Below are 27,846 nucleotides of genomic sequence, written 5' to 3'. Positions count from 1 at the left end.
TCGATGTGTGAGTTTACCTCGTCCCCCTCAAAAAATGACAGACTTTTTTGTTGGTGAATTTGGGTGCGAACCACGTCCCGTTATTAATGGTCTAAGGTGGATGCCCTATGCATTTGACGTTGACAGTGACAGTGAGTGCCTGATAGGGTTTAGGGATTGCGGTTCTTTCCAAAAAAGATCGATTCAAATTGTAACTTGATAAATCGATTCACAAGAAAAGCAAGGTTAAAAAAAATATTTCTGAATAAATTGTTTTTTTTTCAAGTTTACTTAAACAATTGTTTTCATGTAATTCTTTTTTATGAAAAACAATATACATAACCGTAACGTTACCTAGTAAACCGATTAGCAAAAAATTTACATTTATGAGACCATTTTCTAAAATATTCATTTTATTTCGTATATAACAAGATACATAACCGTAACGTAATCTGATAACTCAATTCCGAATTAAATCGAGATTTAAAAGATAGATTTATAAAAAAAATCGATATTTTCAAATTTACATATACAATTTAAATAAAATTCTAGTTAATACGAGATACATAATAAAGAATTACTTAACAGCCAATCAGGGATTTCTTTATTTAAAATCATTATTTATATTACCTTAACAAAGTATCCCATGCCTTATACTCATCGTAACTTATGCATGCCAAACATTGAATTAGACAAACAAAATAATATATAAACTAACTACATGCCAAGGTGGAATGTAGTTAGTTTATATAAAAACACAGTATTCTTAACATTAAGAAAAGACAAAAAATAAATCACACTTAAATAAGATCTGCGATAAAATTCATAGGTGTTGTAACATAGGTCAACAATTTTTTTTTTCTTTATTTGGTCTACCAACAGACATACAAATAATATAAGGCGGCCAACCGTCCCGTATTTTATGGGACCATCCCGTAATGCTAGATGTAATCCCGCTTTGAAATAATTAGTAAAGTAGTCGCGTAAAACGTTGGATGCGTCCCGCATGTCCCGCATTTTCCACCACACGACACACACATACACAACACCTACACGCACGCACGAACATTAGCGCTGCATCTATACGCATTGCGCGTTAATATTATATTACTGTGATATACAAAAATGCTTTTGACTTTTGTACCTAAGTTTTACGTTTATTATGTAATTTTGGTAGGTATCGTATGCTGACTGAACTTTACCAACCCCCAACCCTATCTATCCACAAAAAGTCCCGCATTCATTTTTCAGAAAATGGCCACAAAAGTTGGAAAGTTATAAAACACAAATGCAAGGAGCAGAAAGATAAAATGCAAATCTATTTATAGGTAAACACTGCATGCAACTGTCTAAATCAAAAGTTTAAAATTTATTTGCAATATTAATATTTTAAATCATGACTGGTGAGGAAATATACAAATTACGATAATCATTTCTATACCTTATACAACTATACTAAACTATTATGATACTTAATCTAAAATACATCGGACAACACAATTTATTTTTATTGTTTTTATTTATTTAAAAAACTTTTTAACGCATAGGCGTTAAATGGACTTTTACTATGTTATGGCCAAGAAAAACAGAAATTAATAAATATCAAATGTCAATTTTCAAGACTGAAATATCGATTCAGTTCAGTATTACAGATAACTTAGAATATCGATTTTTTGGCTCAAAAAGGCGATTCTTCGATTAATCGATCTCAGATCGCCATCCTTATGATATGACAGGCTGACACTGACAGCTCGCTGACAGGCAGGGCATTCCCGCATCAAATCAGCGCTATAGTTTTTCTCAATAATAATACCGAACAAATCAAATCGCAATTAGAATTAATATTTAATTTATTAGTAGTTACAGATTGAAACGATTTGTTTTGTAATGCCTAACTGTTGAAGCGAAGTTAAGCATTCAAAGCCAAGGTGCTTTATTTCTCTGACACGACAAAGTAACCAAGTTAACAACATTTTATGTAGAACATTCAGCATTTTTATAGAATTGCAGGATTTATTGATTGGAAGGTGCCGATAAAAGAAGGCAATCATGAACCTTTCAGGTATGTTTACTTGTGTATTGTGGATTTATATCTGTAATTTGAAACTTAGCTTTGGTTTTCCAATGACCAAGACACTTTATTATGCTGACTTAAGAAATATGACACTCTTTCTGTTAAGTGGAACTGCTTGATATTATATATAGTGTTATCTGTTTTGTGTTTGTATATATAAATAATTGTTTGCTTATACTGTATAATTGTACTGACATGAGAAATAGGTCACTGTGTCTGTGAAGCAGCTTGGCTTTATTTATTGTGTATGGGTAATGTTAAAAAAAAAAGAAAAAGAAAAGAAAATATTTGTCTTTCCTAATACAGTTTCCTCAAGACTTAATTGTAATGTGCTTAAAATAAAATGCTTGTGTAAATTTGCTCTGCGAAATCCGGAAGCTATTACAATCTATTTTGCTGCTTAGGCATTAGAAGTAGGCTTGGCAAAGTGAATTCTGAAGTTTAGAATGCTTGTGGCGTGGTAGCATAAACACATTTCATAGTTTTTTATGGAAATTAATAATTAATTTATGAGACAAATATCTTAGCATTCCATGGATTCACTGTGCGGGTGCCGGGTCCATCGAGTGGTAGAGAGAAAAACTCCTTGAATTATGACAAATATATTAAATTATTATTATTTTATACCCACTTGTAAAACAGTCTTTATGACTAATTGGAGGGAGGATTGCTCATATTTAAAAAATGCTGTGGCCAATATTCTTTAAAGTAAAAATAATTACTTCAAATCCCGAATCCCTAGACATTTTTCTCAATAAGTATTAGGTTTAAGGACTGGTGAAGGAAGTTTGATCTGATAAATGTACTACCAGACGCCTGCGACTTCATTCGCCCTAAAATCTCTTTAATCCGGCCCTATCGCAAAATCTGTTCTTAGTTACCTACTAATTATTAACTACCTCCCTGCCAAATGTCAGCTTTGGACATTAAGCGGTTTTCGAGATTTCGTGATGAATGACCTTTCGCATTCACATGTTAAAATAATATGATAGCTCTTTAGACTGGACAGAAGAATGTGTGAAAATTTCTAAGTTGCCCATAAATAATTAAAGATTTTATTGATTTATGCCTTTAGATTCCTCTGATGAAGATTCAAGCAGTGATGAATGCCCTGTTCCAACAAAGCGTTCCCGTGCTGACACGCATGGTGCTTCATCCACAACCTCCCATGGATCTGGTTAGTTTATAATAAGTTTAAGTTTATATAAAGTTCAAGGTAGATAATATTTTCTAATCAGTAAATATTTCTAATGATTCAAAAATTTTATCTTTTTTATTTTGTTGAAAATACTTGCACACAAAACTAAAATGCATCAAATTTAAGACTAATATATAATTATCTTTATCTATACTTATAATATGTACAATTACAATAAAACTGTGGCTGGTCTAATTATGTACATTGAAGTTGTTTGTTGGGAATAATAGATACTGAAGCCAAAAATATTTATTTTTTTGTCTCTCTGTCTTTGTTTTGTTGACTGGGCTTCAGACCTGATAAAGTGTACTATTCAACCAATGCCTTCTGTCTGAGCTATTATGATGCGCCCATATTAGACTGCACTGTAATCAGGTAAACATGAAACCATTTACACATATTTATTAAACAAAAAACATCTGAGTTTACAGACAAAAGTGGCACAATAATACAATCATAATCTGCTAGTAGCTGTATTAACATTTTTCTTATGATGTCTATAAAAATGTGTAAAAAAGACTGTCTTTGTAGGTTGTAGTGCATTTGAAACAAGTACATTTAAGAAGGTTAAGAACTCATTAATTAAAATTAGTCAATGAAGTTTTTCTATTTTATAAATGAGTACATAATATTTTTAGTGGCTCAAGATTCAGATGATGACTCTCCAGGCCCTCAGTATACAGATAAGTACCCCACAGAAACTAAGCCAAGTAAAATTAAACATACCTATACTGATCAAAGTCCAGGGAGATCAAACAGATTTAGCAGAAGTAGCCTGAGTGAAAATTGTTCCTCTCCAAATGAACGTGACGATTATCGGCCAAGTTTTCATGATAATGATGGTGAGGAGACATCTAGACGTGCAAGCTTTCAAGGATCTGTTGACAACACATTTTATAGTAAATCATCTGACAGCCAAAGAGAATACACAAGTGAGTTTACAATAGTTATTTCAGATTGTAAATTCTAAAGCTGACCATCATCAAATGATGTGTTTCATATAAATTTCATGTATCATTTGTGATTTTAGGGTCACAATTTTCAGGAGCAGAACCTAAACGAGCCAGTAGGCTTAGCTATACGGACCAGAGTCCAGAGCAATCTAACAGATTAAGTAGGAGTAGTCTTAGTGAGCCATGTTCGTCGCCCAATGAACAGTATGACCGACCAGGTTTTAAAGATGATGGAGACGATAGAGCAGGGTGTTCAAGTTTTCAAACATCCAACGATAACACCTTTTATAACAATTCTGAAAGCCAAAAGGAGTTGGATACATATTCCAGTGGTTATTCTGAGATATCTAAAAGGATGATGAGCAAAATGGGTCACATGCCTGGCAAAGGTTTGGGTAAATTTGAATCTGGTAGAGTAGAACCAGTCCAGGCCTCCACCCAGAAGGGCAGAAGAGGTTTAGGTTTGAAGGCCTCAGTTGTTGGAGATGCACCCAAGGAATTTAAATGGACTCCTGATGAATCTCCTCCCGAAGCTACAGAGGAAGTGGTAACAACAATTATTATTAAATTTGTTTATAATTTTCACCAGTTTGATAATAGCCAAACCTTTAATGTAATGATACAGGGAGTAAATGTAAATAAAAATAAAAACTACACATTCTTACAAACAAACTATGTCTAAACTACTAAGTTAAGGTACATAGCATAGCACAGCATTGAATCAAATGCAATGCAAATTTTTATATATTTCATTAACTACTTTTGAAACTGGAATTTTGCAGCCATAAACATTACTGACTCGGCAAACGTTGTTACGCCTTGTAAACGCCTCTTTGTATGAAAAATAGATAACAACCTACGACAGACCTACCGATTGTACATATAAAACTTCGTCAAAATCGGTCAAGCAGTCAAGATGTATTTCAACTATCACTGTGACACGAAAATTTTACGTGTACTACTGGATGACTTGGCAAACGTTGTTTTGCTTTATTAATTATTTCTAGGGATTAAACATTTTTAAATATTAGATTTATTTATAAGATATCATTGACAGTTATGGATGAACACGCCCCCAGAAGAGACCTTGACAGCAGATATTTTGAAAAAATGGCTGAGAAAGGATACCAAAAAATTAACTATAGATGACGAGTATGATTTTGTAGATCCACAAATACTTAGAGGAATTTTAAAATCCAAGGTAAGTCAGATTCATCCTCATTTAATTGCTGCTTTTTTAGTGTTCCTTAATCAACAAGGAACCCGATGACATTATGTCATCGGGTTCCTGGTTGTCTGTTTAACCGGTCATCTGACTGTCCTTAGATTAGCTCAGAGAATCTTCGTAAGCTGTAATTTAGCATGAATTAGTCATGACATTATAAGTAGTTATACTGACATGGTAATTTTGTTTTTTTTTGGTTCTTGTGATGTGTGAAGCGATTGAAATAATGATTATTTTTTGTAGAATATGTTCGATAACTTGGATGGTGAAGATATGAGGAGTGCCAGATTTCGCAGCAATCCCTACGAAACTATCGGATCAGTCATATTCTTAAACCGTGCAGCTGTTAAGATGGCTAATATGGATTCAGTGTTTGATTATATGTTTACAAAGCCCAAGAAACAGAGTGGCGAGTGGGCGGTAGACAAAAAGGACTTGTTATACTTTGCGGATGTGTGCGCTGGCCCCGGCGGCTTCTCTGAATATGTCTTGTTTAAGAGAGGATGGAGGGCAAAAGGTAATTTATTGCTTTCTAAACTTTATTAGTCTAAGATAGTATTGATACAACCTTAACCCATCTGTTTATTTGATGAAAAATGAATCGCGACTCCGTGAAAATCTTTCACTATTACAATCCTACATAATCCCTGATGAACATATTTTATCCCTGTATTCCTATGCGTGATATTTTGTGGCAGAGGAAACACTTCGAGCAGGTCTCAGGATACCCACGCACAACGGCCAATCAAATGGCTAAGTGCGGAAACGGCCCAGAATAAAGAAGAAGAAGAAGAAGGTCTCAGGATTTGTGACCTTGGGAGTAGGTTTGAGTTCAAGGAATTCCTTTAAAATGCATAAACACTCACCTTCCCTGCCCGGCATGTAGTCGTCGACGATTCTTTTTACCAATAGATATTATAATATTTATTCCCATATTCCGACGGAAACGGGAACTACGCAGTTGAAACCGCGTGGCGTCTTTTACATCGCAGTCACACTTACTTTTAACTATTATTATAATGATTTGTTTCAGGTTTTGGATTTACTCTAAAAGGCTTGAACGATTTCAAGTTATCTGATTTCCACGCGGGCACTCCAGAAACATTTAATCCTTACTATGGAGTGAAAGACGATGGCAACATTTTCGACCCTGCTAACTTGTCTTCACTAAAAGATTTTGTTTTGAAACAAACTGATGATGTTGGAGTACACTTTCTTATGGCTGATGGAGTAAGTTTTGAAACAACAACTGCTTAGGTTTGCGGCTACTCTAGCGTTTAAAAGTTATTTTCCTATATCTTAGTATGAGCCCTTAATATTGGTGAGTACGTTTAGGGCAACCAAAATAAAAACTAACTTTAGAAATACTCAACCAGTACGCCAGATTAAGATTTTTGGAAGTCGGTTAAAAAACTGCACATTTCGTAAATCTGACGATTTGAGTGCAACGTAATGGAATGAGAGAATTTCAAAGTTACAAAATAAAACCCTTATATTTTAGTTCTCGAGTTACGAGCGCGATTATTTTTTTACTTATTTTGAAGGAAATAACCTTCTAATTAATCCCTAAAATTTTCTGTCAATTTCAGTAAGCCAAAGTAATGTATATAGCTTTTAAAGTTTGTAGTCTGTAGTTATCTACCGCTAAAAGCGAGAAAGTAAATAACCATTTATTCTTTCTATAATGTAATCGGTCCCCATGACGCTCGAGTAACTGCAAATTTGGCATTCCGGGCTCCCCTACTAATATGAATGATGTTTGTCAGGGATTTTCTGTGGAAGGCCAGGAGAACATTCAAGAGATATTGTCGAAGCAGCTGTATCTGTGCCAATGCCTTGCGGCGCTGATGCTCGTGAGGACGGGCGGCCATTTTGTCGTGAAACTGTTCGACTTGTTCACCGCATTTAGCGTGGGGCTCGTCTACATCATGTACAGGTGTTTTGAAAAAGGTATGAAGTAAATACTAATATTTCCTTGATTTTGTATGAAAAATATGTTTGGCAGCAATTTAACCAGGCAACCTTTATGCAATGTGTCATTGTGAATATTGTCTATCATTTATTTCATAGCACTAATGAATAACAGATGAGGGTATACATTTCTGATGCCGGATCTCAGACCATAATGCATTGTTTTAGTGTGCATTCACAAACCAGTAACATCTCGGCCCGCCAACTCGGAGCGGTACCTGGTGTGCAAGTGGAAGAAGCCGAACACCGACGCGGCCGAGCAACACCTGTTCTCCGTCAACTCGATACTGTGGAACAGTCCCAAGAAGAACACGGACGTCGCCGAGCTGGTGCCGTTGTCTGTCATGCAAGAAGATCAGGCGTTTTATGAATACATATATAAGAGCAATTGTTCGTAAGTTGAATCAACAGTAATCATTATTACTATTGTTTTATATACTTTATTTTTTGCTGTCAATACAAAGTCTTGCCGAGTCCACGCTGGGCAAGCAAGTTGGTCAGCGCAGAACTAGATTTCTTGCACCTGAGGCATTTAATAGTCTATCCTGTAGAAATAGAAATACCGCCATTCGTCGGTCGCCAGCGCCTCGTCGGTCCATCCGCAGGGTGCACCACGAGCAGGTGAGATTGACAGTTAGGGAGACTCACTGGTGGTGGTGGTGGCCTGAATACGCGCCAAGAGATAACAAGATAATTTTGTGTACATTCCATCGCAACAAAGGAAATGGCATAAATATCGCTCTCTCTTTTGTTGCGATGACAATAGAGTTTGACTCCTTAAAATAGAGACTAAAATCGCCCGAAGAATTAAAAAAATTGGAAGTGACCCAGACGTGGGCTTTTTAACTCACGATCTCGGGGGCGCCCAGACTGATACACTTAGGCCAAAATACCCTTCCCGAACGGCCCTCTTCGAGTCGAGTCGAGTCGAGTCGAGGTCCGAGTCTCAGAGGAGACGCCCTTAGAGAGTCGTTCCGCCTATCTTCTCAGTTTCTGCCTTCGGGCCCCATCAGGCGATGCTTCTGCACTCGCCCAAACCTCCCGGTGACGCCGCTGAGGTCCCATAAGGAGCCTACGGCACTTACACAATCAGAAAACAAAAAAAAAAACTCAGCACTATTAATTTGGAATCACTGTTATAATTTGCAATGCATTGTTTTAACAAACATAGCCGTTTATTTTAAGGTATGCATAGTAGTTGCTCGGATTTTACTCTAATAATACTTGTTTTTTTTTCTATTTATAGAATTGGTGAAAAACAAATAAAAAATTTGCTGAAAATCGCTGCATTTTGCCAAGACAAAAATTTAAAGGAAGTAAACCAAGCTGAGATGAGAGAAAAATGCTTAAAATTATGGAATGTAAGGTGTTTACCGTTTAATAAGTGTTTAAATATTAAGATTTTTTTAATTCTTCTTCTTCTTACTTAAAATATACTTAAATATTACTAGCGGACCCCGTCAAACTTCGCTATGACTTTTGTGCACTTCTTCCCTATACCTACTCTACACTACTCTGCCCCTACCCCTACCCTTGCCCTACACCTACCCTACCCCTACCCCTACCATACCCTTACCCCTACCCTACCCCTACCCTTACCCAACCCCTACCCTATCCCTCCCTAACCCTACCCTATTTATTATTTAAAAATGCATGTTTGTAGCAATAGATAATAGAAGCATATTGGGCCTACGGGCCTTTAAGTGCTCCAAAGTTTTTTTATTAACTAAAATATAAAAATATTACCCTAAGCCTACCAGTCCTGAAGCAGAGTGGTGGGTCCTTCTCCCAGATCCTGTTTTCTATAAGAAGGGAGGCCTGGCCTTTAGAAATGTTTTATTTCTGTTTTATTAAAATTGGTTGATGATTTAATAATAATTAATAGAATAGAATAGTTAGTGAAAAGGCATGCCAGTAGGCCCTCTGCTTGTTGCTTTTTTGGTATCTGATGTATATTTTTAACCTAGCTAATATTAATGCATGTTGTGCTAACTGTAATGTGTGCACTAACTGACTTTAATGTATATAAATGAAGGTATTATTTACAACACAGTAGTCCATGTATTATAACACTGATTCCTTAGGCCATCTACGAGTTGTAGTAAAAAATGTAGGCTTTGAGCTTTGTTCTCTTTTTAATTTTATAATCGGTCGGTTGCAAGTAGTAAATGTCTCAAACTCAAAAGGGCCAGAACACAGAGCCGTAAAGAAAGTTTAAATTTGGATATTCATTGTTTTCAGCTTCCTGATGAAGTGCGTAAGAAACCAGCTAAAGTTTACCCAAAGGACATGTTCTCGGACATCATGAAGGCAGCGAGTAGCAAATCCCATACTCCGTACTCATATAAAAATGATAATATGAATTCGCCGCCGCGCTATTTGGAGAAACCACCGGACATTGCGAACTTGATTAGAAATGTGTACGACTGGCGATTCACTTTCTTGTCTAATGGGAAGGGTAACCAGAATTTGACAATGTATATAGGTACGGTTTATATAATACACATATTTTTTTTTCAAAAAAGAAAAATTCCCACTACTCCCCAGATAGTCTGTATTAGGGTAGCATAGAAGACATACATGACAAGCTTATAACTTGCCTCAAATACCTACCAACGGCTCGAGGCGATACGGAGCCGGTCTATGTCCGTGGCGTTGTTGTGTTTTACTTCTATATATTGTTAGCCGAGTCAATAGGGCATTTACCCTCGACCTGCTCAGAAACAGCTCCGATTTTGATGTTTTTTTTTGTTCAGTTTGTTTCTTGATATTATTTGAAATCAGAAACCTTTTGGAGTGGGGACGGAATGATTTATATTATTTAAACAATAGTAGCAGTGGGTATTATTTTTTAATTATTTTTTATATAAATAGCATAAATATTTTTTTTATAATATAAATAATTTCGTCCCCGCGCCAAAACATTTCTGATTTTAAATAACATAAAAAAACATGACTTAAAAAAAAAACATTAAAATCGGAACTGTTTCTGAGGACTTCCTGCATTTGCTTGTTCTATGTTTTATTTGACTCCACTATGTAGTCTGAATAAAAATGACCTATAATATTGCGATCTATACGAACATCTACTTTACTATGTACGATACATTTCTACCCCAAACATTTTGCAAAAATTTCAATTTTATTTAAAAAAGATATAAGCGTAAAAAATATTTCAGGTTGCGGAGGAAAACTTGTGCACCAACTAATTAACACAAGTTGGAAATATTTATCTAATATACAAGTTATTCTGCCTGCGAAAACGTTATTGTATGGAGAGGTATGTAGAATAGAATAGAATAGAATCTCTTCATTTGTCCACACACAAGTAATGAAATAAAAAAACAGAACATACAATACATACATCTGGTCGTGGACAAAAAAGGTATCCACCTCAGCACGATGCCACAGCGAGCTGTGGCGTTGGTTTTCAGGTGAAACCTTGTGTGTTCACGGACGTGTCTACGTGACGTGTCTTAACTTAAATTATATAATATATACTAAGTAAAATAAAATAATGAAACAAAAAAAAAACAGAGTAAAAAAAATAACAAAATTAACATATATGGGAAACTAAATTAACAGGAAAAATCAACCCGTAAAGTGAACGAACCTGTATGTGTAAAATTCTTATCAACTTGACTTGATTCTGTGGTTAAATTAAAAAAAAAACTTCTCTACCTAACGAGATTTAACAAATCAATGCATGGTGCAAAATTCCTCATTTATAGTTCTACAAAAATATCCGCGATGGCATATCTGTACTAAAGCCATACTCGATGTGCACTCTTTACCAACAAGCAAATTAGAAATGAAGCTGGTTGGATGGATTTGATGGATGGTGCGACTCCACCAGTGCGATGAACTATACTTAGAGGCACAATTATCCGCCCACTTTAATATACTCGCATCATATGCATCAACCGACCACCTGTATTTATATACGTACGCATGTATCTGCAAATAAATAAATTGATTGATTGATTGATTATTACAGTGGGCAAATAATTGTGCCTCTGAGTATATTTAACACAATCCTGTACAGTGTGCCAACAATACTTAATATGTACTTAATATGTGAAAGTAAAATTATTTACGAATTTTTAGGATATCTCGCTTTGATCATAGTTAAGCTCTTGCAAATACGAAGTTACTTTGTTTCTACAGTCAAGCAAGTTTAGTGGATAAATATATGTTTGTTTATTTTACTGTATAATGCAAATACTGTTTTTGAAGTAACCATACGCAATGCATTAGTTTTTTTGTTTTTTTTTTCTGTAGGACTTCGACGAGGCACCAGTATCTCTAAAGAGTTTTAATTAAAAAGAAGATGTTCTTTTTTTCAGTTAGTCCGTGAGTATAACGGCCAGGGTTCCAAACAGATGTACAGCAACGCGCTGCACGTCATCGACGCCGTGATGCTCGGCGGGATCGATATATCGCAGTATTCACTTGCTGATCGGTACGCTGCTAACTTTTGATATCGTGGATAGTAACGATGAACCAATTTTTTAGTTCTATTTATGTCTATATATCATTGACCTCTTATAATAAAAGGAAGCACAATCATGTAGAAAATTTCACTTAAAAACTGGCCAATTTTGCTTTGACAGTTTCAGAATTGTTTATAAAGAAAATAATACCTAAAGGCCTTTAAATATAGTCCAATATTCAATAAAATCCCAAATTAAGAGCAAATTCAACGTTCAACGCAAAGGTTGAATTTGAAAATCCGACTACCTGAATTGAGTGCCAAAAAGTTATGTTTGGCATACGTTTTTGGGTCGCTGATTGTCCACCCACTTTTTAATAGGAGATCAATGCTATATATCTACAAAGTCGTTGGTTGCCGGCGGCACAGGATCGTGGTGTTTGGAAGTCCCTACAAATGGTCTATGTCCTGCAGTGGACGTCCGTCAGTTGTAATGATAATGATTATGATAGATATATTTTAAAACTGAATCTGTTTTTTCCTTTGATCCCTAACTTCAGAACGACTTAATCGTTGTAATTCTGGACTGAGCATTACTAGCATATATCTAATTGATTTATCTTATTCCTTTATATTTATCGAGGGTATTATCTATTTCCATTCCAATGGAGATGGCCCATTTCAGGTCCACTCTTGTTCCCCATAACATTAAAATTTAAAAAATTCAAAGATTTTATTAAAATCTAAATAAGTGAATAAATCTAACTAAATAAAAAGAAATAAATAAAATTAAAACTCAAGTTTTTGAGATAAATCAAGATGGCGCCCTTAAAGCAACTGTGACATGACAATTGACAGCAATCGTCAAATCGACTACTGCATTGGAAACGTCATCAATCCGCCAATAATACCCATATTAGTGTTGCATTTCTTGGGAGAGAATGTATATTATTTCGAATGAATTAAGGTAAATTCTTAGATTTGTATAATCAATTTTGGGCTGGGCTCCATACAATTTTGGACCATCTCCTTTCAACAAATTTGTTCCGTAGTTTTACTTACTCACAATCTTTAGCCTTTACATTATTATGGTTCATTATTTTGGATTTCTTCCAGTATCAATCAATGTAACATGTTCTGCAACGCTCTGGAGAAACTGGGTAACAATGAAATTGTGCCCATACGATGCAAGAGGTTCTTTACACTGGAGACATTCCCGTCAACAATGGCTAACTTGGAGTATCGAGCCATGAAGTTTACGAAGCAAGCACTCACTGTTGACATCCCGAAGCGAGGCCGCAGGCAAGACGACAACTTGTTCACCACTGTCGGCGCATTACTTTTTATAAAGGAAATTAAGGGTTTGTATTTATTACTATTTTTAGCGTTAATATAAATTTAATAATTTAGTATGAACAATATTAATTTCGTGTAGTACATGGAATAAGGGTCCGAAATATATCGATATCAATTAACGAAAGTTAAGCATTTCTCATAAAACCTAATTTAAATATCACGTAATTTTTCCTGTCGTCCATTTTGTGACGTCACTAACACACTTGATGTACAAAATTTCAGACTAAATTGTTAACTAATATTTTTGTCAAACGCTCCTTTTGTAAGGGATTCATTATAGTGACGTCATGAAACAGTTGAAATATAGACTGTCATGGCCGACAGGCGTTTCGGCTCGTATTGTCAAAAACATAATTATTTAAAAACTAAAATTTTCATGTAATCACATCTCAAAAATATATGAAAAAAAAATGTTTTCAATCTAGTAGAACGAAATGAATAATTTAAGACCATTTAAAAAAAAGTGTCAACTAGCCTATTACCTTAGGACCTGCCTCGCTAGACGTTACCCCTCTGTCATAAGTATATGACCACGATCTAACGTGCTCTTAAAAACTGCATCTACAGAATCAATGTCTCATTGCTTTAAAATTACTTATGTGTATACTATGATTTAACTTTATAGTTATGTGTAGTGTAAGGACACAAAATATATTTATTAGTGTTTATGAGACAATTTTGTTGGTGAATTTGAGTATGTTACAAGTCCAAAGGAAATTAATTGGTCTGAGGATAAAGATAGTTAAAGATTCAAACAGAAAGTTTGATTTTTTTTTTACCTCTTCTAAAAAGAAGGAGGTCTGGCCCAGTAGTAGGCAGTTAATAGACTGCTGATGATTCACAGGTTTTGAAAGTTTTTAGCCGCTCACATAGAAACCACAATTTCGAGACAAATTCTTAGGTAATACATGTACTATATAGCTAACTGTGTGGTATATCTTCAGGCTGTGTGGTATTCTTAGCTTAGCCTAGCTCTCTTATTACAACCTAATTGAAATAAGACAAATTAATTTTTCTTTATTTAGACCCATGGATGGCGCAAATTTCAAAGAAGAGTGGAGAAAGGTATTACCATTATATGGGACCAAACAGGAAATCTATCAGCCAATACGAATTCCCCAGTTCAGCCTGTTTAGACATGATCGCCGCTTACAACAACAGAGTTTTGTGGAACTGGGAGGGGGCAATTGCTATCTATGAAGGTCAATCGAAGAATGGCGCTACGAGGGCAGATATGGAAGAATATGTAAAAAGTAAAGTGTAAATCTTCTACTGACGACTGTAAAATGAATTTATTCTTGGACATTTTTTTCAATATATACAATATTTTATTAATAGATGTTAAAAACATGTACTGAATGGGATATTACGTGTCTATGTCTATGTTAATGGTAAACATTGTGAACTGTACTTATTTATAAACGCACATTTGAGCATATGTAAAGGATAACAAAAAAAAAAAGAGAATTTTCGGAGGCCTTTCAAAATAACTATGGGTACTAAAATATAAGCGATTGTTTATTGGGGCTTATACAATGATGATAATAATAATTTAATGCAGGTGAAAACTTCGTTTGCTTGTTTGATGGTGCCTGTTAGGTTTCAAAGATTATTTTGTTAATTTAGGTCGGATGATTTATTTTGTTCGTTATCATCCTTGTTGATCTAGCTAGCTTGAAATCATATAATCTTACTTCAAGTCCTTAGTTCAGGCTACAAAAATTTTTGTACGCTTTCTTGAATACAATATTATAAGTATACATAGAGAAATGGCGACATGTCTCAGGTGTACTAAGTGACCCTCGAGGCTTTTATGAAATTTACTTAATGATAAAATATTTAAAACGGTTGTAAGACCTGTTGTGCTGTATGAATCAGAATTTTAGGCGGTAAAAGGGACGGATAGTAGGAAAATGCATGCGAACGAAATGCGTATGTTTGTGATGGATGTGTGGTGTGACGAGGAGTAAGAATAGATAAAATAAGGAATCTATACTAATATTATAAAGCTGAAGAGTTTGTTTGTTTGATTGAACGCGCTAATCTCAGGAACTACTGGTCCGATTTGAAAAATTCTTTCAGTGTTAGATAGCCCATTTATCGAGGAAAGCTATAGGCTATATATTATCTCCGTTTTCCTACGGGAACGGGAACCACGTGGATAAAACCGCGCGGCGTCGGCTAGTTACTCATAAATTGAAAATGTTTAATTGAACTTTCTTATGAGAAAATATACGTAAATAATGCAGTTTAAGATTCAATCTAAAGAAAATAGCGATTTCTAAGTATAGAAAGATTTATGGACATTTTAGTGGACGGCGTGTATACTCTCCCGGAGTCCCCTTACTAACAAACTAGTCTTTACTAATATTATAAAGCTGAAGATTTCGTTTGTTTGTTTGGTTGAACGCGCTAATCTCAACAACTACTGGCCCGATTTGAAAAATTCTTTCAGTGTTATATAGCCCATTTATCGAGAAAGGTTATAGGCTATATGTGAAAGGTTATAGGCTATATGTATATTATCCCTGAACTGTATTCCTACAAGAACGGGAACCACGCGGGTGAAACCGCGCGACGACAGCTAGTGAGTATATAAGAGGAAGTCTGAGTATGACGCCAATGGCAGAAAAATAGTGGGTAGCTTGGTATGCACATGTACTGCGGAAGGATGAAAGTCATATTACTAGAAAAATGTTGAATTTGCAAGTGGAAGGACGCCAAGAGGAGAGGAAGGCCAAAGAAGAGATGTTTGGAGTGTTCTACAGGAGGACAATAGCCGAAACAGTGTCATTCTATGTAAGCTAATTGATCACCTTTCCCAAAATAATCTATGTATAATATAGGATAGTAAATTATTCCGTTGGTTAGCTGACTGCTAATCAGGTCGTGACGTCACTTAAATCCCGTCTATTGTAGCTCATCGTGCGTTTACTACTGTATAATATACTTTATGTCGACTTATAGAATAAGATAGATAAGTTCTTTGAAATGTTACCTTAATTTCATAACTGGGTTATAGTTATATTCTATAACTAAAAATATTAGGTATCTACCAAATTGAGTTTTAAAAACTATTTTCCTCTATATGTTCAGTATTCATAAACAAATGATATGGGTTGTTAAAAATACATAATACAATATTTATACACTCTTAGCAAATACTATTTGTATCTGTCTGTATTTGTATATGTCTATGCATTCGTATACTTGATGTGAAGTAGAATTGACTTTTTTACAACTATTGATTTTATAAAAAGAATCAAAGACTTGAGAAACATTTGCAGATTTTTATTGTTATTTTAAATGGGATATTTTATGTATTTATAGTCCGCGGGCCAGGTCAATCTTTTCCTCTCGGGTGATATCTCATACTCGAATTACGATAGTCAATCACTACACCTTGTGGGCATAGCTGATTTTAACATATTGAAGCTATAATTTCATATTTTCGCTATAAGGCGTAAATGATGGCAAAAATCGTTGGTCTTTATACATGTTTGAAAGCTACCGCTGTTCAATAACTTTCTTAATAAAAGCAGTCAGCCTGCTTTCTTCTTCACACAAGATAAAATAAAATGTTAATTGTAAATTACAAATTGTAATAACATAATTAACCAGAGCATCTGCAGAGTTTCTTGGCGGCAAGCAAAATCTGCTTTTCGATGTAGTGGTAGAGGGTAGTCACTGTTCATTGAATGACGCGAATTATAAAAATGGTTTTTATTTGAATTATCACCCAAGAGAAACATGTTTGTGGCATACTTTTACTGGCTCACAAACTATTCTTTAATTTAAGTCTTAAACATAGATAAGTGTAAGTCAATGTTAACTGTTACTTTTCGGAAGAAATATTATTAAAAGAAAGTAAAATATTTTCAGTTTTTTTTAAATTAAAGAGCCTCCTTTCATCATACAAAACATTCATTTTATTTTCAATATCAATACAATACAATACATATAAAAATATTGAAGTGTCTGTCTTTGATTTCATAATGACTGTTTTACCAAGCTCATTTAGTTAAACATTTACAGGATACCAAAACATAAAACAAGCTTTTTAAAGTCTGTTTGTCCATCATAACCTTTGGAACGGTTGAACCGATTTTAATGGGACTTTTGATGGAAGGTTATTAAGCAATGTTTACTTTCTAATTTCTATCTCGGAAAAATCAATGTTTCCTGCGGGATTTGTGAAAAATTTAAAAACTGAAATTCATGTGGACGACGTCCGCCAGTTAAAATTTTAAATAACACTATTGCTGGTTTTCTGAGGATAACAACTTCAGAAAATTTAAAATCTTAATATCAAAACTAGCGGACGCCCGCGACTTCATCAGCCCTTAGACCTCTTTAATTCGGCCCTATCGCAAAATTCGTTCGTACTTGTACCGAATCGTAAATTTATGGTAGATACCTACGTACTATAGTATAAATTACCTCTTTTTGAGCTGATTTTGTAGGCACGTAACATACTCTTTGTAACATACCTATACTGTAAAATAATCGTTGGGTTGAATATTTTATTACCTGTGACAGCCTTTAAAAGGTTCGTTTCCATGTCCATCTCATGAGTATAAAATCACTATGCCCATCGGTGACAGTGTCAACTGTCATTTTTTTTAATGTCAATGTCATTGTAATTTTTTTGTTGCATGAATATTTTGCCGCGAATTTTTGTTATTTTTATTAATTAAAAAGCAGCATTTTGATATAGTAAACATTTCTTTGTGATTAGTTCCTTCCTCATAGTGATTTGTAATACAAAGAACTAAGAAACAAATATGACTGTTGGAGAAGTTAGTAAAAATTTACCATGGTTAGTACTTAGTACTTCTAAATTTGGGAATGTTCAATGTGCTTCTACTAAAGTTGCGAAGACAACAATATTATTGAATAAAAAAAATCGTTTACTTTTATTTTCTTTAGGGTGGAAAAATATCGTCCATCAAAATTAGAAGACTTGGTGTCTCATGATGATATTATTCAAACAAGTAAGTCTGAAGCTATAACTTTATCTCTTTAGGTACTTTAGTATTTAAGCATTAAATTTTTTCATATTTCACAATTTACTTTGTGTTAGTGTTAGTAGATTGTAGGATAGATTTATGTGACTTTTCTAAAGATTCTCATACTATATTATCCACATAAAATTTGTTAATGTTTTAGTTAATCAGTTTATGCAAGAAAATCAACTGCCCCATTTATTGTTCTATGGGCCGCCTGGTACTGGGAAAACATCAACTATTCTTGCCTGTGCAAGAAAAATGTACACACCACAGCAGTTTAATTCTATGGTAAGGAATGGAACAGATTCCCCATTTTTAACCTAGATAAATGATCCTCTACCCACTATCAGAAAATGAAATTTATGACTGATTGAGGGCCGATTGAGGTTTTCTTAATTGGTCCTTTCCTGGCTGGTGGGAGGCTTAGGCCGTAAATAGTTACCACCCTACGGGCAAAGACGTACCGCTAAGCAATTTAGAGTTCCAGTATGATGTTGTGTAGAAACTGAAAGAGGTGTGGATTTTCTTCTTCCTCCTCCTAACAAGTTAGCCCGCTTCCATCTTAGACTGCATTATCACTTGCCATCAGGTGAGATTGTAGTCAAGGTCTAATAAGAATAAAAAATAAAAGAACTGATTCTTCTAGGCACATTAGATAAATAGAAAACTATTTTATAACCTTAAATTTCAGGTACTAGAACTAAATGCATCAGATGACAGAGGCATAGGAATTGTACGAGGGCAGATATTGAGCTTTGCTTCCACAAGGACAATATTCAAGGCAGGACCAAAACTCATTATTTTGGATGAAGCTGATGCTATGACTAATGATGCACAGAATGCATTGAGGAGAAGTAAGTGAAACTCTTATCAATCATAATAAATGGCAGGACCGCAATCTTCATCCTCCAAATCCGTATAATTTGTAATCTATGGATAAACAAATAAATAGAATTCTAGGAAATTATAGCATTACCATTTGCAATATGCACAGTATTAAAAATGCTATAATTAAATAATCATATTAGAAATAGGTAGTAATTTGCTAGCAGGTTTATAAATACTCATGTGGCCACAGCTTTTCGTTCAAATATAGAACAGATTGTGGCGATTGCAAACATTAAATTATTATTATTATCTCTTGTTATTTAAAATATCAAAATCATCACCAAAAAATCCACCAAGTGTAGCTTCAAATTATGTAAAATGTAGGGTTTACCTAAATTATAATACTTTAGTTAAATTACAGCTTTCTAATATCTACTAATAATCTCCGAGCTAAACCACAGATAAACAGGGGGTCTTGGCAAGACTATATCTATTTTAGAATTTAAACTATCGTGAGTGTTATTCATATTAATTGATTATGAAACACGGCTAAAACTCACGTGATATTAGGTCGGAGTATGCCCGACTAGTTTCGAACCCATACGGGGCCCTTAGTCATGAGCTGGTTCTTGCATCGCGGCACGATCCATACTAGTCGGGCATACTCCGACCAAATATCACGTGAGTTTTAACTATATCTATTCTTGTTAAATATGGAATTCTTAAAATGAAAACAATGTCGAATTTGTACTGTAAGTTCGTGTTTCTTATCGCAATTTCAATATTACAAACGTTATTATATAACAAAACATCCAAAGGATATAAATTATTTTTTTTATTACTCCTAAAAATAACGCGGTAACTATAGTGACCAAAGAATACATACAAAGTTTTCACAATGTGAATACTTAAGTTACGTTAATACGTAAGTTTACAAATCAGATGTGGTTCCTTATTTTATCGTATACACACAACTGATGATTTCTTTTTACTTTGAATGTGTGCCATGTCTGAATCTGAAGATGAAGAATTTTCGGGAAAATCAGTGAAAATCACTCTTGTTGGCGAACCTTCCACTGGAAAGGTAAGATTTTATTAATATTATTGTTACTGTTGAAAGGTAAAGGCGTGGAGGCTTACTTGTAACAAACAATCAAAGAATTTTGCATTTATATGTATATTTCACAGTCTTTGAGTTTTTTTTTCTCCCAAAAAAGTACATTACGTTGCGTTACATAAAGTATATTTAAGAAGTTCGTTGTTTTACACCTGAATATAAACCTGAAAATTTTCTCAATTCTCTAGGTGTGTGAAGTCTGCCAATTCCTATTGGGCTAGTGTTGTGAACTATAGCCTAACCCCTCTCATTCTGGGAGAAGACTGATGCTCAACAGTGAGCCGAATATGTAATATAATACGAATATATAATATTAATATAGTTCGAAGAGCCGATGGACGTTGGGATCCCAAAGTGCTGGAATGGCGACCCCGCACTAGTAAGCGCAGTGTTGGCCGACCCCCAACCAGGTGGACAGACGACATCAAGCGAGTCGCAGGGATGCGCTGGATGCAGGTGGCTCAGTATCGTGATGTTTGGAAGTCCTTACAAAAGGCCTATGTCCTGCAGTGGACGTCCATCGGCTGATATGATGATGATGATGATGAATATTAATAATACTCATCATTAACAACCCGTTAATGATGAGTGTTAATTTTGTTAGAGTAGTATATGTAACCGGTACCTGGGCGGCTGCGGCGCGTCGTGGGGCAGCACGCAAGGCGCGGAGGTTAGCGCGGCGCAGTGGGCGGGCGCGCGTCCACCCACCCCACTCCAAATATGCGACGTGGCGGGCGCCGCACTAGGTAGTGATATGCTGCCCAACTACTTATACGCTTCTGATGTGAGTTATGAACTTACTTTGCCTTGTCATTTTTAATTTATCGATAAAACAACACGCTTTATAATAATAATAATAAGTCTTTATTTCAGGCTATAATCCCATTTAAAATATACAGATAAATAATAGTAGGTAATTAATTTATATTGCCGAAACCCATGTTATCTTATTTTTTATGTTATTTAATAGCTAACAAAAGAATATAGATATCTATGCATTCCCTTCCACTCCTCACAATCTTGCGCGACCAAGCGAATTGTTGTCCTTGAATTTCCAACAGATGCCAGGTAAAGATAAATTAGTTGAGGAAAGTATAGGTATATGTGTGTACCTATATTCTTTAGCTTTGCCTGGTTTGCTTGCCTTTCTTTGGCTTTGCTTTCTAGCTAACATCCTAAAATTGTTTTGATTACAGGCTAGGCAAGCCCTCCTCAGGCAAATAGGCCGGCGATGCTCTAGATTGTATTAGAAGTTATTTCTTTTGTTAGTTAAATCATCTGTCTAAACTATATTCTTTATTTTAGGTTGTAATATTCGTTTACGATTTAACAAACTTACAAAGCTTCGATAAACTGGAAGTATGGATGAGAGCAATCAAAGATAACTTCGAGGCTGAGACGAACAAGCCGTTGATGGCTCTGTTTGGCAATAAATCGGATTTGGAGCATCAGAGGGCGGTCAGGTTGTCTTGTGTCCAAAAGTTCTCATCGGAACATCTTTTGGAAAACTTTAAAGGATCAGCGAAAACTGGTGACATGGTACTTTATCGTTTCTATGATTAAGTGTTTTTATTGTACGTTTTGACTCAAGTTAACATAAGTTTTAATAACTCCTCTTACATATAAATTTTTCGCGTGAAATTATTTTATATGCAAATCTCGCGGAAACTGTTTATTTTTGCGAGAAAAGTAGCCTATGTGTGCTTCAATTTATATATACCAAATTTCGCCTAAATCAGTTCAGTGACTTTCCGTAAAAAGGGTAACAGGACAGACAGACAGTGGCTTTCCCGTTTATATCTAATATTAAAGTATGGATTATTTTCAGGTGAACACAGCATTTTCAAAGTTAATAGCAAGAGTATTGGGGGTTCAAATGCCAGTCGAATTGGTGGCTCACAGAAAATCCACGGACACTCAAATATCTGAACAAATAAACGGACACCCACTTCTGTCTCCGAATGACAATAATACTTTGATTATGAACAGAAAAATGTTACGGAAAATCCAGAGAAAAGACTCCTCATCAATCTGTTCTATCCAATGACCGATATTAAACAGTTTTGGAAAATATACTATGTTTATTTATATCTTATTTTCATTTTAATTATAAGTTAATTAAATATCATATTAAATTAACTCATGATATTCGTCATGGTGTTGCTAGGTCAACAGCAACACTGTAAAGAAATTTTGTATCTTTACCAGATTGTAAGAAATCTTCCTCATATTATGTATTGTATCAATCCAATGAGTTGCTTTATATTAGATGTCATTTTGTTATTTTACTTGATAACATAATGGAGGATAATGGGGCGATTAGGCTAAAAATAATGCCAGTTTAAAAAAAACATAAAATATAGTTTGAAATAGTATCATCATCAGCCTATTTTTAATTGGCCACATGTAGTCGTCTCTCTTGTAGTAAAGAGAGAGAGTTAATTGGAGCTTTTAACCCCCCCCCCCCCATACCAACTCCTTCCTACATGGCCAACTTCTAATTTTATAGTTAAGTAGTACGTACTTGTGATGACAATAATTTATAAAATAATATTTAAGCTACTATTTTGAGACTGAATTCTAAAATATTTGTTATGTTTATAGTAATAGAAAAGTACACGGAGAACGTGCGCTTCTGCATCATATGCAACTACCTGGGGAAGATAATACCGGCGCTGCAGTCGCGCTGCACCCGCTTCCGGTTCGCGCCGCTGCAGCAGAGCCAGATCGTGCCGCGCCTGCGCGACATCGTCGACAAGGAGAAGTGAGTCCTTCCTTCATATATTCTAACTAACTGCCGCCGCGCGGTTTCACCCGCGTGGTTCCCGTTCCCGTAAGAATACGGGGATAATATATAGCCAATAGCCTACCTCGATAAATGGTCTATTTAACACTGAAAGAATTTTTCAAATCCGACCAGTAGTGCCTGAGATTAGCGCGTTCGACCAAACAAACTCTTCAGCTTTATAATATTAGTATAGATTACAACAATCAAGATAATACCGGCGCTGCAGTCGCGCTGCACCCGCTTCCGGTCGCTGCAGCAGAGCCCTGCCGCGCGATTTGTATAGACATCTTAGAAACATTAGGTCTAGCTGGTGGGAGGCTTCGGCCGTGGCTAGCACCCTACCGACAAAGACGTACCGCCAAGCGATTTAGCGTTCCGGTACGATGTCGTGTAGAAACCGAAAGGAGTGGATTTTCATCCTCCTCCTAACAAGTTAGTCCGCTTCCATCTTAGATTACTTCATCACTTACCATCAGGTGAGATTGTAGTCAAGGGCTAACTTATAAAAAAAAAAAAACATTCGTGCGCGGTGGCCGGCCACAGCGCAGCAATAGCGTGCGGCGTGCCGCTCACGATTGCCGCGCTATATTTAGACACCGTACTAGGCTGTTGATTATGGCGAAGATTTGTCCAACAGCGTCAAAATCTCCGAGGACGGCATCAAGGCCCTGCTCACGCTGTCCGGCGGCGACATGCGCAAGGTGCTGAACACGCTGCAGAGCACGTGGCTCGCGTACCGTGACGTCACCGAGGACAACGTGTACACGTGCGTGGGCCACCCGCTGCGCGCCGACATCAACTACATACTGAACTGTCTGCTCAACGAGAACGACTTCGCGCAGTGCTTTAAGAGTATCCTTTGCAGAACAAAAATTTATGATAAACTAGAGGACGCCCGCGACTTCGTCCGCGTGAAACTCGATGTAAACTTTCAACTACCCCTACCTACCAATTCCCTACCCTACCCCTACCCTACCATACCCTTACTCTACCCCCTACCCTACCATACCCTACCCCACCTCACCCCTACCCTACCCCTACCTCATTTTCGAATTATTATGAATATGAACTTTATACAATAGGTAACACAAAAAGACTACGTTTTAGTTAGAAAACATTTGTATGGGAAAAAGAAAAGGGCTGTTTTTATGGTTTTTCCGGCAATTATTCGAATTTTTCTCGCCGTAAAAACCATCCTAGAACTCCAACGAACATTTTAAAAAAAGAATTGGCCAAATTGGTCCAGGCGTTGTTGAGTTATGCGCTTACCAACGCAGTTTGGGATTCATTTTTATATTAAAGAAGATTGATTTATTTTCCTACTGCCGCGTACAAAGTCGACCTATTTGCAATTTTTGCTCTATACTTAGCTCATCTACGTGTAAAACTGCATGAAAATCCGTCCAGTAGATTTAGAGATTAGGGCGATTAATTTTGATAAATTTATGTGTTTGGAACCCACCTCCCCAGCGCAAGCGTGTTGTATTATAAGTTATAACTTTTAATATGCTTGTTTGTTTGTAGCACAGATTGATGGATCGATTTTAACCTTTAAAAATCGATAGTTTAATAGATTCATCTAATTAGCCATGATTATGAATATTTCCATTTTCTCTACAACTAAGAAAGAATTTAATAATATGAGGCCGTCTTATTTATTTAAGAACAATGTTATTTTGAAGCTCATTGTCTTGTTTTCTAATAACAACAATGAAATCTCAAGCTCCAAGCCTCAAATCTCAAGTTCCACGGGTAGACAGTTGGAGATAAAAATGTTTATTTTAGATACGGTTATTTTTCAATTATTTCTTCAATTTATATATAACAGAAATTCAAGATCTGAAGATTGCAAAAGGTTTAGCGCTGGGTGACATTTTGACTGAGATCCACACAATAATACAGAGAGGTAAATAAATAGATATGTTTAACTACAATTGAAACTCTGGTATCATGAACTCACGATGTTATTTACTTTATCAAGATCCTGTTAGGTAAGAAGGTACCTTGATATTAATATTTTTTGGGGTAGAGTAAAGAGATCAATTTGAATGAGATTCAACAATAAAGTGTAATGATATCCCACCTGCGGGTTTATTAAAAAAATGTCATTACCGATACCGGTACCGATCATTGTCATTACCACTCAATAGGATCCGTTGAAACATTGTCAATCTAAATCTTTCGGGTTTATTACAAAATTGTCATTACCGATACCGGTACCGATCATTGTCATTACCACTCAATAGGATCCGTTGAAACATTGTCAATCTTAACCTTTCGGGTTTATTACTAAATTGTCATTACCGATATCTGTACCGATCATTGTCATTACCACTCTTTAGTATCCGTTGAAACATTGTCAATCTAAACCTTTCGGGTTTATTACTAAATTGTCATTACCGATATCTGTACCGATCATTGTCATTACCACTCTTTAGTATCCGTTGAAACATTGTCAATCTAAACCTTTCGGGCTTATTACAAAATTGTCATTACCGATACCGGTACCCTCAGAATACAGAAAACCACCAGAAGCCACGTTTAGATGTCATTCTATAGTGCGCAGTGTGTCCAAAAATTGTACACAACAGCCTGCACTCGTCGCACTTCTCACCCGCGTAATGTTGCTAGTACATGAGGCTGTTAAATTTTTCCCTATTTTGTGGTAAAAATTTATAATGTTAAAAGGAAAACAATAAGTGTACAGTTCATCACATTAAATGTTAACTTGTATGGTAAATAATAAAAACAGTGGGACCGATTTTCTAGTGATTGCTAAGAGTCAGCAAGAAAATGAACTCTAAAAAATTTAAGACAAGGACAAATAAATAATAGATGTAATATGACGGTTATTATAAAACTTATCAACTAACAAACTAAAGAAATACATATTTACAATAATAATTTTATATATTCCATATAATTATATTATATTATTATTATAAATATGTGTTTCAATCGCGTGCACAGTTATTATTATCTCGTCTTATTTCTCTAATTTTTATGTCTCTTAAAATTCAAGTATAAATAAGGCCATTTAATTGGTTTAATATCTTTTAAGAATGTGTTTTGAAGATAAAAATATTTTATTTAATCCTCTTGCTCAAACAAACAAGCAAACAAGTAGGTACACAAACAAACAAAAGACCAAACAAGCACACGAAAACAAACAAATGTGCAAACAAACACACAAACAGACAAGAACGAACGAACTTATTATAATATAGCACGCCATTGTTATTTGTAAAATTTTAAAGCTTTAAGATTATTTTACACTTTCTTTATCTGCGCTGATTACCACAATTTTATTTCAACTTACTTGCCGGAACCTATGCCTACCTATTTAGTTGATTAATATTTTACATAAATAATAAATCCTTGAATTGAAATTAAAAGTAGGGAAAATCAAAACAATTACATTGGCAACACTTACAAAATGAAGGCATCGGTTTCTATGACAACTAAATTCACGTAAAAATTATTCATTATTATATCATAAGAATATTTATTTGTGCTACTTACACGTGAAATGTGATGCTATTCAGTTTCTTTTTTTTACCAACGGCATTTTTACACGAAGGAATAGCACAAGACGGCTTAATTTAATTAAATTTGTCACCTGTATAGCACGTCAAACAACACGACAAACACAGAGTGAGTAATCGTAAAATGTGTAGTTTAAATGGCTTCACTTCTTTGCGCTATCACTCCTTCTGGTGGTTTTCTGTATTCTGAGCCGGTACCGATCATTGTCATTACCACTCAATAGGATTCGTTGAAACATTTTCAATCTAAACCTGCCAACCTGTATTAGAGCAGTGTGGCGGATAAAAGCTTTAAATCGCTTCTCCTACAATAAACAGTGCCAGATTAAGGTTCTTTGTTGCCCGAAGCAATGTTCCCCTGTACCATCTATCCTTAAGTAAACTGCAAAGAAAATGTTAATAGGAACCATGGGTAGAATATGTATAAATCAAAGTCAATTAAAAACAAAAAAAATTTTGAAGTTGCTTGAGACTTGTGTGTGCTCGTTTTTTTCTTTTTTTTCGGTCATCTCTAGTACTACCCCAAGACATACGGATAGCGTATAGGCTAATTCAGGACTGATAATAATAATAAGAGAGGCATATCCTTTTGGCCATTAAAACGGACTGATAATCAGTGCCGTAGCGTGCTTTGGAGGGGCCCTGTATCAAAATTAGTTACGGGCCCAAATAAAGGGTAAAAGTTTCTCACAACAGAAACAAAAATGTTTGCCTAAAATAAATGTGACAGCGACTTAGTATAAGTAGGATGTTTCAACTTTTGGGAGCACGCTTTTTTTTGTCATTTGTATAGGCAGCTTTTATATACGCTTTTTCCGGGAAACACCAGATTCAGTGAGATTGGGTATTAAGTACACTTTACTAATTTTGCATTCATACGTAAGGGGCCCCTTATAGTCTGGGGGGAACGTATCATTGATATACCCTTGCTGATAATATTCATTGATTGATGAAGAATTATTATTATTTCAGCGAAATTCCCTCCCGAGGTGCTAATAAAGCTGGTGATAGATATGGCGGACTCCGAGGCGCGACTGGCGAGCGGGTGCAGCGAACGCATCGAGCTGGCCGCACTCATCGCCACCTTCCAACTGTGCAAGGATCAGATCGACTTGGAAGCTCTTTCGTAGTAATGTATAATGTGTTAACTTACTTTATAGACTAAATAAACTTTATTTTTTTTATACTTGAAGTTTTAACGGATGTCAAAATCATTCCAATAATTTGCGTCACTTTTTAGTTCAGGAGTATATTTTTTATACTATAATTTTATGGATTATTACCGTAGGCGGGCGCGCACGCGCGGCCTGCTGCTCCTCGGTTGCGCACCTTTCACTTTTCAGGAGTATTGAGTCGTACATAGTGATCAGT

At 35.5% G+C, this 27,846-nt stretch overlaps 3 protein-coding genes across 4 annotated transcripts; all 3 read left to right on the top strand.

The window, feature by feature from the left end:
- The first annotated feature begins 1,721 nt into the window (after window positions 1–1,721).
- LOC112046196 (cap-specific mRNA (nucleoside-2'-O-)-methyltransferase 1) lies at window positions 1,722–17,065 on the top strand. Of its 2 annotated transcripts, none has more exons than XM_052885332.1 (15): window positions 1,722–2,041; window positions 3,129–3,230; window positions 3,890–4,183; window positions 4,297–4,751; window positions 5,262–5,405; window positions 5,673–5,946; window positions 6,463–6,659; window positions 7,196–7,379; window positions 7,569–7,794; window positions 8,647–8,761; window positions 9,642–9,885; window positions 10,580–10,680; window positions 11,747–11,862; window positions 12,949–13,193; window positions 14,214–17,065. In XM_052885332.1, the coding sequence occupies exons 1-15, from the start codon at window positions 2,029–2,031 to the stop codon at window positions 14,450–14,452; spliced, it is 2,949 nt and encodes a 982-aa protein (XP_052741292.1). In that variant the 5' UTR covers window positions 1,722–2,028; the 3' UTR covers window positions 14,453–17,065. The 2 variants fall into 2 exon arrangements, with proteins under 2 accessions (XP_052741292.1, XP_052741291.1); XM_052885331.1 differs by having other exon boundaries at window positions 1,723–2,041; window positions 4,282–4,751.
- A 759-nt stretch (window positions 17,066–17,824) lies between these two features.
- On the top strand, window positions 17,825–27,659 carry LOC112046216 (replication factor C subunit 5). The gene is made up of 8 exons (XM_024082786.2): window positions 17,825–18,007; window positions 18,118–18,182; window positions 18,358–18,485; window positions 18,889–19,051; window positions 22,747–22,906; window positions 23,568–23,782; window positions 24,759–24,836; window positions 27,448–27,659. The coding sequence occupies exons 1-8, from the start codon at window positions 17,973–17,975 to the stop codon at window positions 27,603–27,605; spliced, it is 1,002 nt and encodes a 333-aa protein (XP_023938554.1). The 5' UTR covers window positions 17,825–17,972; the 3' UTR covers window positions 27,606–27,659.
- LOC112046217 (ras-related protein Rab-28) lies at window positions 19,082–22,730 on the top strand. The gene is made up of 4 exons (XM_024082788.2): window positions 19,082–20,109; window positions 20,747–20,926; window positions 21,448–21,681; window positions 21,971–22,730. Exons 1-4 carry the CDS (start codon window positions 20,023–20,025, stop codon window positions 22,187–22,189), a joined length of 720 nt encoding a protein of 239 aa, XP_023938556.1. The 5' UTR covers window positions 19,082–20,022; the 3' UTR covers window positions 22,190–22,730.
- Window positions 27,660–27,846: the final 187 nt, after the last annotated feature.

This window comes from Bicyclus anynana, chromosome 14 (assembly GCF_947172395.1).
Source record: "Bicyclus anynana chromosome 14, ilBicAnyn1.1, whole genome shotgun sequence".
Lineage (NCBI taxonomy): Eukaryota > Metazoa > Arthropoda > Insecta > Lepidoptera > Nymphalidae > Bicyclus > Bicyclus anynana.
The sequence above is the reverse complement of the archived record's forward strand: the minus strand, read 5'-3'. Positions and strand labels throughout refer to the sequence as shown.

What these genes read in the sequence shown, in the direction of transcription:
- LOC112046196 (XM_052885331.1), top strand. An exon ending in AAACGTTATTGTATGGAGAG is followed by an intron (nt 10,681 to 11,746) that starts GTATGTAGAATA and finishes TCTTTTTTTCAG; the next exon opens with TTAGTCCGTGAGTATAACGG. An exon ending in TTTTATAAAGGAAATTAAGG is followed by an intron (nt 13,194 to 14,213) that starts GTTTGTATTTAT and finishes TTCTTTATTTAG; the next exon opens with ACCCATGGATGGCGCAAATT.
- LOC112046216 (XM_024082786.2), top strand. Translation starts at nt 17,973, where the DNA reads ATGACTGTTGGAGAAGTTAGTAAAAATTTACCATG. An exon ending in TGATGATATTATTCAAACAA is followed by an intron (nt 18,183 to 18,357) that starts GTAAGTCTGAAG and finishes TTAATGTTTTAG; the next exon opens with TTAATCAGTTTATGCAAGAA. An exon ending in CACAGCAGTTTAATTCTATG is followed by an intron (nt 18,486 to 18,888) that starts GTAAGGAATGGA and finishes CTTAAATTTCAG; the next exon opens with GTACTAGAACTAAATGCATC.
- LOC112046217 (XM_024082788.2), top strand. Translation starts at nt 20,023, where the DNA reads ATGTGTGCCATGTCTGAATCTGAAGATGAAGAATTTTCGGGAAAATCA. An exon ending in GCGAACCTTCCACTGGAAAG is followed by an intron (nt 20,110 to 20,746) that starts GTAAGATTTTAT and finishes TAATTTTGTTAG; the next exon opens with AGTAGTATATGTAACCGGTA. An exon ending in ACTACTTATACGCTTCTGAT is followed by an intron (nt 20,927 to 21,447) that starts GTGAGTTATGAA and finishes TCTTTATTTTAG; the next exon opens with GTTGTAATATTCGTTTACGA.